The 13,366-nt window shown below is 38.0% G+C and overlaps 1 protein-coding gene across 1 annotated transcript in view; it reads right to left on the reverse strand.

Moving 5' to 3' along the window:
- LOC136835735 (zinc finger protein 850-like) overlaps positions 1 to 13,366 on the reverse strand; it is a 260,556-nt gene that overhangs the window by 83,753 nt on the left and 163,437 nt on the right. The window contains 1 exon segment of the mRNA XM_067099597.1: positions 6,407 to 6,526. Coding sequence (XP_066955698.1) covers positions 6,407 to 6,526 — 120 coding nt within the window.

Raw genomic sequence — 13,366 nt, forward strand, 5'->3', positions numbered from 1 at the left:
TCAGGCCAAAGACCATGCAAGCTTTTGGACCTCTGATGAGGCTGTGAGAAAGGTGCGAAATAATGAGCAGGAAGACAAGTACCGCTAGTTTATTGATGAAGAGATCCGCTCATAAAGCGGCGTGTGGACGTCTGCGTACTTCGCAGAGACCGCGGGTACAAAGATTTACAGGTGACCTGAGGTCAAACTATTTCTCTACAAAAACAGGACAGGTGCATACTGCAAGGTCACTCGAACAGACAATAAAATATACAATTCACAATAATGGTAATAATATGTGTTCGGTTGACCCCAGGTCAAATGTGAAGGCACCGCAGAAAACGGGATGTTCATTACAGAGAACGCGTTGAGCGGGGACTTTACAAGGCCACTCAGGGCTGAAAGGTAAACTGAGAGGGACAGAAAGGCTTGAAAGGCACAACAGGAGGAAAACCTCTTGCAGTTGAAGCACTATGAAACAGTTGTCAGGGGAGGGTTGAGGAAAGGAAGGTGCAATAAAGAGAATATGAATGGAGGTACAGTAAAAAGAATGAAAGGGGTTACAGCAGTTAGGGGACTAAGGAAGGGACGCTACAAAGAATCTTATTAATTAATACCTACAGTGCACCATGTGAGGGGAGTTCATTCTTAATGGAAAAAATGTCCTAAAATAATTCTGAAGATTCTGACAAAGAATTCTTTATACTGTATAATTTGTTCCTTTGAATTTTATTTTGTAATATTAAAATCCATTTCTCCCTAACAGGGGGTGACTTCATAGAAAAAACAATGCAAGAGTCAGTTCCACTATACACGTACACAATTAGCACATCAACAGCACATTGAATACCCTGCATACACTGTGCCACTCACCTCTGGTTTCAGTGCATTTTCTGCTTCCTAGATATTTCCAACCCACTTTCACTCCATCTATCCAGTACTTTCAATGTCTTCCCTATCCTCTGTCCACCTACCATATTCAAGTAGCGTGTGCACTCTTTCATCAGCCTATCGTCCTCTATTCTTTCCACATGACTGAACCATCTAAAAATGAAACTTCCATGTATCTCTGAATTTCTCAACCTTTTAGTTCCTCTTAGATCATGTATACTTCACAAAAAATTCATCTCAGCGCCTTCAATCTGTTTTTGTTACAAATACCAACACTTCACCAAATCTTACTGTAAACTGACTGAAATTTATAATGAAACAACAAATTAATTCAACAAAAACATCCAACCGTCAAATTCATCATCGCTCTCATGCCGTGTGACGCAAAGGGCCTCTGTAAAGTATCTTTCCTCTTTCCTGTGCTTTATCTTCCACAAATCTCCACTCATCTGAGGCCTCTCTATTCATAGTTCTCATGCAAGTAGGTCTGGGTCTTTCAACTCTTCTGGTGCCCACAGGAGTCCTGCTGGGGTAGTGCAAAGGACATGTCCAAGCCGTGGAACCTTATAACCACAGAGTATATGATTAACTTGAATAATCGTAGCCCTCAGGGTTTGTGCTACAAAAAAGAAATGTTGAATCTGCCAAAACATAAACTTGAAACATAATTTATTATTCAATAATTTATAACGTCAGCGCCTTTGCCAAAATATCTGGCGTGATGTGAGGCTGAAACTGCATACAAATGAGACTATGTCCAGCAGAGTTCGTCGATTTGAGAATGAAGCTAGGCTTGCCAACCCTCCCGGATTTGCTGGGATTCTCCCATAATCCTGTATACAGTATTCTTCCGTCCCCCAAAATGGCTTTAAAACCTCCAGAAGTTTAGAAAAATATTAGGTTTTAAGTAAAAAAATATATATATATATATATATATATATATATATATATATATATATATATATATATATATATATATATATATATATGTAAATGCATTTTGCGGTGCATATGGCGTACGCACGATCTCCCGGATTTCTAGATCAGGTAGTTGGTAAGCCTAAATGAAGCTTCAAGAACATTAGGAGTGGACGGCAGAACAGAGTGAGAAACAATACCATAATGGAAATGACAAAAGTCCCACATGCCAGAGGAGATAATGACGAGAGGGAGATGGAGGTAGTTTGGACACGTCCTTCGCACAACCCTTGGTAGAATGACGTGTGATAGCATTAGCTCTGGGGCTTCCGTAGCGCCAGAATTTTTGCCTGACCCAGACATACTCAGACGAGAACTATGATAAATTAAACACGGAAAATGGAGACTTCCTTTGAGGACTAGGTGTGGTTTTACTGATCCAAAATGCCATTGATGTAAGAAAGTGCGACACTGTGTTGAACTGGAGACTTATAAAGCAACTGCAGACTGTATAAATTTCATGAATTGTGAATACGACCACTAACAGTCGTTTTTATTAAATTTAACAACATGTATACTTCCTCATCAGTCTCCTGTTACAGTATTTGTTTAGCAATGATGACCAAAAAGATGGCGTGGGTTTCCTGACTTAACCTTCATGATGCTAATTACAGTGAAAAATATGTCAAAGGGTTTTCACTGCTGCTAATCTTTCCAATTTATGAATGTTCTATAATACACATAATCTTAAAAAGTTTAACTGGGATTAAATTAAAAGTTCTCATGGAATGGGTTATAAAATTTAGGCCAAAAGGCCAGCGCTGGGACCTAATACAAGAGGAAAAACCTTTTGCAGCTACACTGTGAAACAATTGTTAGGAGAGGACTGAGGAAAGTAAGATGGAAGAAAGGGAATATGAATGGTGGCACAGTAAAAGGAACGAAAGGGGTCACAGCAGCTAAGAGCCATGGAAGGGAAGCAGCGAAGAACCCTAAGCACTACCTACAGTGTGCTGAGCGAGGTTCACTAATGGCATCATTCCCTTACGGGAGGTATGGGCGGAGGCTGGAGACAAATGGAGATTTTGGAAAGATGGAGGAATTTCACAGAGGCTCTTTGTGTCATACAGCATTAGAGGCGATGGTGATGATGATATGTCAAGTAATGATATGACAGTCAAAAGTTATGTTCAAATCACACCTCTAAGAAAGTAAGTCTTGAAGATAAGTAGGCACTTATATGTTCTTGAAAAGGCTCGCAGGTACTTATGATGACTTATGAAACAAAATATTCTAGTCATATATGTACAAGTGCCAGCTGTAAGTCCACAATTTCCAATGCCTCCAGCAACACCATCTAAGACACGTATTGTTTGTCCGTACGGTACGCGAACTTCATATTCGTGTTGCTTCCAACTATCTGGGGTTTTGAAGATTCTTCTCTATTATGGAAGGCAAAACCTAACCCCCGATATGCTAAATTGTTTATACAAGGGTAGGAAACAGTGTATGGAATGCTTTTTGTTTTCGGTTAAACAAAGCACCTTTTAATGTGGAAACAATAATCTGATTTTCCTGTATTCATTCACCTACAGAGAGTAAACAACTGGCATCTTTTACCTACATGAAATAAACATTTTCTTCCATTTACCTACATAAGGTAAAAAAAAAAAAACAATTTTCCTACAAACAATGAAGAGAGGTGTCTCTTTTCACCTACAATAAATAAACAATTGCCTTATTTCCACTACAAACAATGCAAGGGCATCTTCTTTTATCCAGACAAACAACAGAAGATGAAATTTCTGTCGCCTACAAAACACAAATGCTTTTATCCTGAGACAATAAACAGAAGCACTTTCTACACACATCACAAATAACTCCTTTCACCCAAAAGAAAAAACAAAAACAAATGGACGTCTTCTTTTATACACAAACACATTTCCAAAGATTCTGCTTCTTTTACCTGGAAGCAATAGACTTGTGACTTCTGTTTACCAACAGCAAAGAAATGTACTGTTTTTTCTTATTTACCTAAAAGTGACATAAAAAGACCATGAAAGAACCTCAATCCTTTGAGGGTCCCTTGATGGCAAATGACGCGACTGTAAAATACCTTTAAGGCAAAATTCAACTCATCAATTTGCCTCTTGTTTTTAGTCTTTATCATTTTTTGAGTAAAATAAACATTCAAAAGTATTCAGCTTCAAAACAACACAATCATCCCTAATCTATCTTAATAAATTTACAGGAAGCAATAAAATGTTGCTGTAACTTGATAAAAAAACTGTCTGTTACTGATAAATGGTCAATCCATGAGTCTGATTTATCAGATGTATTTCCAGATTCTCTAAGAACTTCAGTGAAAGATTTATGATCTTAAATGAAGTACAAAACTGGAGAGGGCAGAGTTGTAGACAGTTAATGAGGCTGTCTCCCCCAAGGGAGGTAGAAATAAATACCACAGCTCTCGCTTAGCCTACGCGTTGAGAAAATTAGACTGGTAGCCTGCATACCTGTAGACAATGAGGGCATCCATTTCATCCAAAAACAATAAACAGAAGCATCGTTTTTTTACCTGCTAAGAGAAGGTTCTTCCTCTAAGAGGAGGGCCTTCCTTTTAGAGAAGATCTTCTTTAACTGCATCCATCCACCTTCTTAGCTTATTCAGTCTTCCTCCTCTCTCTCTCTCTCTCTCTCTCCCACCGGGCACCTCCAACTGCATCACTCTCCTCCCTACATTTGTCTCATCCCTTCTCATCACATGGCCATACCACTGTAGTCTTCTTTTCTAGGGCTTCTTTGATAATTCTAAGACTTTTGTAGTTCTTCTCATTCTTTCATTCTTGATCCTGTCCATTTTTGTCACTCCACACATCCACCTAAGCATTTTCATCTCTACCACATCCAACTTTTTCTTTGCACTCTCTTTACTGACCATGTTTCAGTTCCATATATCAAAGCTGTTCTCACTACTGTCTTATGCACTCTTCCTTTAACCTTAAAGATGATTCTGTGGTCACACAAGGCACCTGACACCTTTCTCCACATTTCCCACCCAGGCTGCACTCTGTGTAATTTCTACAGCCAAATTTCCATCACCAGCTACTGTTGAACCAAGGTACCTGAATTTCTCTACTTGGTTCAACCTTGTCCCTTCCATACTAATCTCGGAGTCTTGATCTTCATTAAATTTGGTATTCAGTCTTCTTTCTACTGATCTTTAATCCTCTGTCTTCCAGTAAGTTCTTCCATTGCTCTAGTTTTGACTCCACTACCCCTCTGTTGGTGCTGCAAATCACGATGTCATCAGCAAACAGCATGCCTGGTACCAGGGGGGACTGATCTCTTGTTCACTGAGATAACACATCCATAACCAGGTCAAAAAGATATGGACTTAAAAGACTTAAAGCAGATCCCTTATGTAAACCAAAACTCACTGGTATCCATTCAGTTAAGCCACCACTGCTTCTAACTTGCGTTTTTGCTCCTTCGTACATATCTTCGACCAACCTCACATACTTCTCCTGTGTTCCCTTTGCTTGCACACACCTCCAAACCTCCTGGTTTACTCTGCATCTGTCGTTCCTCTTCCTGGCATGAAACCAAACTGTTCTTCACCTACAGATGCGTCTTCCTTAATTCTTTCCCAGATTTTCACGGTGTGAGACATTAGCTTTATTCCTCTGTAGGTTGCACAATCCTGGATGTCACCCTTCTCTTTATAGCCACAATAAAGCTTTCTCTTCATTCCTTTGGTGTCTTTTCCTGACTATAAATTTTCTTTGCTAGGTCCCACAGCACGTCTTCCATTCCTTCTTCTACCAGGCTCTGCCACACTTCATAAGGAATTCCATCTGGTCCTGTTTCTTCATTTTTCATCCTCTTTGGTGCCTCCTTTACTTCCTATCTTTCTATCTACCTTTCTGTCTAATATATAATATATATATATATATATATATATATATATATATATATATATATATATATATATATATATATATATATATATATATATGAGGGTGGGCCAGGGAAACCAATTAACTCAACATATTTCTCTATTTCCAACGTTTCGTAATAATTTCTTTATTACATCATCAGGGATCTGTTGAATAATGAATGAAGTACTCAAAGAGTTACTATGAAAACTTTAAAAATCATAAGAGAAATGAAATTCACCAAATACAATACAGCTAAAAAACCCAACAGAACCAAAGGTCGCTAACCATCCTTAGGCGGGGAGAGCAAAAGACAGAATGCTTTAGAGAGAGTCAACTCAGGTAAAGTTGAGTAGAGGAGGTTTGGGTATTTAACTGGGGACTAGTCGTTTGATAAACCGTGACTAGAGTATAGGCAATTCGTCAGGATTTGCCGTTTGGCCTATTGTGCTGAAATAATTTCTTTCAATGTGAGTTTTACAAATTTTGGAATGAGCTCTAATATTAGAATAATTAGACTTGTTGCCCAGTCAACTGGGGCAATAACACAGGAAGCACAATAGGAGCAGATGGACCACAGATGTGCCAGAGCAACATGAAGGCCAGCAATGACAGCAATCGATCCACATCGGCGGGAACAGAGTTGCAACAATCCTGTTGTGGATCCATGCCATTCCAACCAGGTACTGTGGCTGATCCCGAAGCAAACACTGTATGAACGGTGGAACTCCTTCAGGCAAGGATATCCCAACTGAGATATCCAGCCAACTACTGCTGTGCCTATGATGCTCACTGTCAACCTGAAAGAAAAAGCAAAGATGATTAGTGGGGCAAGACTCCTCTCGCTCTGAGGGGAACTGCCCTACGAAGCGAGGGAAGGCCCCCTTAGAAGAGGTCGTCTGATAGCCCATGTCCCCCCCCCCAACGCAGTCTTCGCCTGACGAGTGAACGAAGAGGGCGAAGGAGAGATAGAAGAACCTACAGGGAGAGAGAAGGGAGAAGGGGAGGCCACCAAGGGCGCCACGGAAGCGAAACTTACTGACGACTCCAGTAACCTCCCCCGCCAACCCCTTCCACAGCGCAGGCGGCAAAGACCAACACTCGGCACAAGTAGAAAGGGGGTATTCATGCCCTTGTATACGGAGGGCGTGAGCCCAAGAAGGGGAGCAAACTTATTACGTCCCAACCAATGAAGGGGTGTGAAGTTATTACGTCCCAAACTAATATATCCGATCGTACAGGGAATGCCTTCGGTATCTAACTAAAGGGCTACTGGAAGAGAAGCATTACCACTCGGCTATGTCCCTCTAAATACGCCCTTGGTCGTCAAATCCAAGACACAGACGCAGGGGAATAACGGCCGATGCAAGGCTGTCATAAATAGTGGGTTTGTATATTAATAAATATCAAACACAATATATATACACAAAAATACAGAAAGATCTCACCGGGATAAATAAAGAGCTTAACGACAGTCAGTCAAAGAGATCCAAAAACACGTCTGCAACACATGATGGCCGAAAGCAAACTGGAAAGTTTATCCGGGCAGGAGGGTATTCCCGCCTACATGAAGGTAGTTACTGCCTAACCACCTTGTTCAAGAGTTTTAACGGCCGTGTCCAGCTTCACCGTAAGTAATTCCTGATGTAAAGGACCAATGGTTTGTATATCGTGTCAGAACAACTTTCTCTTTAGCCTTCAAAGGTAATGCCAATGGCAGTTTTGCATCTCTCCCTCACTTTTGCCAGCACTCAGGACTGATTTCCATACCTTAAGAGAACCTGGCACGCATCACCTTACTTCTACAAATTGCTCACATTCAGAGTAAGAACTTGATATACAGTACAGTTAATATCCTTCATTGAAATGTAATTAGTATACCTAACTCAAACAGTATTTTCAGTAAAAATGGTGCAATACATATTTGAAGGTCGTTTCAACCAGTAATATATGATGGCCTAAGCTCTAGTAGCTTAAGATGTTTAAGAAGGTGTATATTTTTATGCCACACCAAATAAATAACAACAATGCTGTAATACATTTTTAATAAGATTTGACTGAAATGTTTATTAGATTTTTAATGTAGAGGTACCAAATGCAGTACAAAATAGCAGCTACTTTCAATATTAAATAAACATGCGTTGACATACATTTATGTGTATGTACATGTGCATATACACACATGTATATATCATGATGCTATGCATTTGCACATTTCTGTTTCTCTCCAAGGGTTATTCTTAATAAAAAAAAGAGATAGAGATTTTTCAAGTTTGGCCCATGCAAATAGTTTCGACAAGGTGAACAGGTATGAGAAAAAGAAAGAATTTCAATGTTAATTTTTTTTTATACAATTATTCAGTAAACAGAACCATATAATTTGTTTTTCACTATGTGTACAGTGTGTATTATGTATTATTTACAAGCATATATTATACAGTACTGTAGACAAAACAGGTAAAAAAAAATAGAGTACAAAATTATAATTTTCCTGATATGAATAATTATTTGGATACTTACCTACTGTTAAAGTTAGCTTACGTCTTTGGCCCATTAGGTGCGATCTGCAGACAAATTTTTAAAAAATAACGCTTGGCTAACATGATAGGACTGTCTCTGTAATCACCTGTTTCCCTACCATGTGGCATTGGAATGTTTATGTTCTTGTCAGAATTCTTCATGACCATGTGGGGAGGATGGGTGGGTTTCTAAAATTCATTTCATCATGAAAATGATCATTATTTGGAATGAATCTTACCTACTGTTAAAGTTAGCTGACTACCACTTTGAAAAAGGATGGTGGGTTAGTGTGGCCAGAGAATGCTCAGCCAAGTGAACTGGTTGAGACTGGAAATGCCCATGGCTAAAGTGCCTTGTTGCATAATAACTGTCCAATTTACCCCTCCCAACTCTGAACTTCTCTTTGCAAAGACTGTGGGGAAAAGGATATCAGAAGTTGATAGGGGTGAAAAAAGGTACAAAGTATCCTTCCCTGAAACCCATCACTACCAAAGGTTCTTCCTGACTCTTTGCCAGACACTTCTGAAACTCTGCACAAGGCCCTCTGAGGAACCACACAGCCTACTTGAACTGGGAGTTCAAAACATCATTTATGGTTACATGCGTAATTTTCCACTTAGAATGTGAGCCAGATCACTATGGAAGCAGAACTCGAGAGTGGTTTGGGAAATTTTATATGAAACTTCCATGCAAACAAGGATGTAGGGGCAAGACACTAAAGGGAAGACTTCAAAATTAGTACCAAGAAGTTTCTAATCTCCTGATTCGAGACATCGTAGGTGATGGCCTTCAACACTTAGGGGTTAAGGAGATAATGATGGGACACTGTCAAAAACCGCGACTAATGGTTGAGCAGGGCTACTTTATATGATTTGTACACAACTGTTTCCGTTACTTTACTACAACTAGTTGTAAAAGGGATGAGGCATTCCTCCCATTAGCCTCAGAAGTAGGTCTATCAAGGAGAGGTTACAACTCTGATGAATCATCATGAAACTGCCTCTTCAGGCCTAATATTTATAACTGTTGTCATCATCATTATCTCTTATATGTATCTGCATATGTACAGTCACTCAAAAATGTTTTGCAACATGTTCCAGAAGTTTTCGTTCACCTACCAGTACAGTAATTTGTTCTTTGGATATTTACAAGGAAATGTAATTTTCTTATTCGACTTTGGTTGTTAACCATACGGTTAACAATATAAAAAAGAACGGCGAGTGAAAAATTCACATTACGAAAAACGACAAAGCATTTTGAAAAATTTCACTTCAGATGATTGGGCAAAAGAGTCAAAGAAGAAACTATATTTAGAATCCAGATAAAAGCTTATCGACTAATGAAATAATATTGAATAATCATCAATGAAATTATATATAAATAAAGAAAGAAATCAACCATAATTATTGTCAAAAACAAAAAAGAAAAAATCTCATAACGTCGTATGTCATCGTGTGACTCCACACTCGGGCAGGAAAGTTAAACTAAACTGTCTCGTCACTTGCACCGATAAGATGGGCAACAGACTAAGAAACAACCATGTATAGAGGGATACAACAGCTGAGAGAACGAGGAAATATGATAAATTCATTGTAAAAAGTGGAGGACTACCCCATTGTTGCACTACTGTTGGGGATCATCATCAGATGATCACTGAAGGAGCTCCGCCCAACATTACGCTTTCCCTTCAAGTTGCTGCTCAAACCACCTGTAACAGGCTGCATGAGACCAAGATATTATTTCATCATACTCCTGCCAAGAAACACTTCATATCAGCGAAACGCAAAGAATAGAGGCTAGGGTTTGCGTTATAATAAAATCCAGTGGCCGATGATTTCTGTAAGAGTCATCTCTTGCGATAAGGAGGAGACATTCTCCACTGATGAGCATGGTAGTCTTTGTCACTGCTGGCATTTAGCATTAACTAAACTAATGTTGAACTTCTTGCCAATTTTAATTCTTTAGAAACTTTGATAATAAGAAATACAAAAATAGGCGTTATATTATACTCAGTTAACTTCGTAAGAGGCATCAAAATGATGGGCCTAAGCAGCAATAAATATATATATATATATATATATATATATATATATATATATATATATATATATATATATATATATATATATATATATATATATATAAAGGCATACAGCAGGGTCCACAAAACACATCAAAAAGGCCATAATTTATTTATGAGACGTTTCGCACATGTACTATGTGCATCTTCAATCTGCAAATATAACAAATTTCGTTAAAATTTACAAAACTATTTTAAAAAATAAAGTTAAAAGGAAAAAATTATTTACAAAAATTAAAATTAATAAAACTTGAAAGGTATACAGTAAAAAGAAACCAGTGCTGAACAAACCATTCAAAGGAGGAGGAGAAGAACGAATGACCATGAAAGACCTGACCCCACCCTACTGAAGACTTCAGTCATGCTAGATAAAGAGGAGTTGGAAACGTTAGAGTTCAAAGACGGAACAAGCCGTTTGATGTATAAGGACTCAAGGGTGGTTAGGTAATCACTATGGCTTGTTCCACCAATAATAGAGAAATGTTTTTATTTATTTCGATTTTACATATGGAGGCATGGTTCTTTATATTAGAAAATTCTGGTTTACTCAGTTTCTGACCCGTTCTAAAACTGTATCCCACATGGCTACAATATCTCACCTGCAGTAACCTACGGCAAGATCCAACATAGATACCGGGACATCCCGGGCACTTGAATTTATAAATAACGTTAGATCTCATGAAGGTCTGCAGTTTGTCCTTGTAACCAAAGAATACACCGATCTTGAGTGGATTGATTGGGATCAATTGTATCTTAAGGCAGCCAAATTCCTGTTCAATTATTTGTTTAAGTTTGGCTGAAAACTTGTTGTCAAAAATAAACAGGATTGTTGCATATATATTTTCTTTAAGACATTATAAGAGGGTGACGGATTAGAGAAGTGTTGTGACAGTAGTCTGTTAATGACTTTAAAACCAAATTTTCAGGATAGGAGTTCTGTAAGAAAAATTTGACTAAAAATAAAATCTCAATATGAAAAAGAGACCAACTCGAAGAATAACGAAGAGCCCTATAAACTAAAGTGTATATGGAATTTAGCTTAAAGTTCTTAAAACATGAACTATAGAAGTTGTTAGCAAGTCCAGTGTATGCCTTCATATATCTTCGCCTGGAATCCTTGAATACGTCCGTGATGTTGCATCGGCTTCTTTTCGTCTTTCTCTTTGCGTTCAGGCTGAGACTTCGCCGTATTCAACACTTTTCACAGCTCCTTCGACACCGATATCCACCAGTGACCCTGACCACCTCGAGGAAGTTGGAGAAATTGACCTTAAAGGAAGAAAAAGCCAAATGTGACTTGGATTTCTTACAATACTGTCTTCTAAATGGAGTACACCCGAAGTTCGTCAGATTCAAGCTCTACAAGACCTCGTTATATCGCACTGAATTCTACAAAAACGCCCTGGACGAGCTACTTAAGAAGGAGATTGAGACCAAGCAAAAGCTTATTGAGAGTACTCATACGACTGTCTGCCAGCTACGAGATCAGCTATTTCAATATTTATCAATTATTGACCGTTTTTGTATCAGAAACTTTTATGATTTTGTAAATGATTACGTCTCCTCTGTACAATTACGTCATCAAAAGAAACTAAAAGCCCTAGGTGTTGTTACTCCTAATTTTAATAATAGAAATTACTGTATTTTTAATTTTTCTAACTATGTTCTCTCCAAAAGAGAGGAGTTCTTGTTATCGTTTGGCTTGGACTTTTGTTTACCATCCTACAGACCTAAGTATGCAGACTTCTTTTTCCCTTCGAAATGCTTTTTCAGAGACTCAAGGGTTTAAATTTGGTCAATGACTTAAGTGGTTTACAACATAAGCTATCTTTCTCTTACATAAGACTTATACCAAATTAAAAGTGTCTTGGACCCCGTTCTTCAGGAAAGAGGATTTGAATATCTTACAGAAACTAGGTCATTTGTAAACCAGATAAAGGAAAAGGTGTTGTGCTTCTTAATAAACAAGAATATATAGATAAGGTTAATAACATTCTTGCAGACAACACCAAATTTCAATTACATGGAGAACCAAACTTCTTGGACATTTATAAAAGAGAAGATAAAATTAACAGGTTTTGAGAAAATTAAAAATGAGGGTATTTTAGATGAGGTTACTTATCAGAAACTATTTGTGACCAGTTCTTCTTTTAGCATTCTCTATGGCCTCCCTAAGATACATAAGGAAGGAGTTCCTATCAGACCTATCATGGCAGCCTATAACAGCCCTTCTTATACCATATCAAAATACCTTGTTTCGTTACTGAATGAGTTCGCTTACAACCAATTTTCACTTAAAAATGGTTATGAGTTCCAGAAACAAATAGTCCTACAAGATGGTGATCTACACATGACAAGCTTCGATGTAGAATCTCTTTTTACAAATGTGCCTCTGAATGAAACCATCAACATTATTTTAGACAAGATTTTTTATGACGATCGTGTAGTTTTTCATGGTTTTAACAGACAACTTTTTAAGACTTTTCTTGAGCTTGCTGTGCAAGACTCAATGTTTGTTTTTAATGGTCAGCTCTTTTCGCAGGTTGATGGAGTTGCCATGGGCTCCCCATTGGGACCTGTGTTTGCTAATATTTTTATGGCTTTTTTAGAAGAAACCTCTTTAACTAACTGTCCGGATGTGTGTAAACCTGTCTATTATAGAAGATATGTTGATGACACTTTTGCGTTGTTCAAGGAACCTTGGCATAGAGAGATGTTTCTGGACCATATTAATAAGCAACATCAAAATATAAACTTTACCATGGAAAAGAAAGCAACAACTCTTTACCTTTTTTAGATATCAATGTCAGCAGAGACAATGGTGAATTCACTACATCTGCGTATAGGAAAAAACATACACTGGACTTGCTAACAACTTCTATAGTTCATGTTTTAAGAACTTTAAGCTAAATTCCATATACACTTTAGTTTATAGGGCTCTTCGTTATTCTTCGAGTTGGTCTCTTTTTCATATTGAGATTTTATTTTTAGTCAAATTTTTCTTACAGAACTCCTATCCTGAAAATTTGGTTTTAAAGTC

The sequence above is a fragment of the Macrobrachium rosenbergii genome, chromosome 55 (genome assembly GCF_040412425.1).
Source record: "Macrobrachium rosenbergii isolate ZJJX-2024 chromosome 55, ASM4041242v1, whole genome shotgun sequence".
NCBI classification, from domain to species: Eukaryota; Metazoa; Arthropoda; class Malacostraca; order Decapoda; family Palaemonidae; genus Macrobrachium; species Macrobrachium rosenbergii.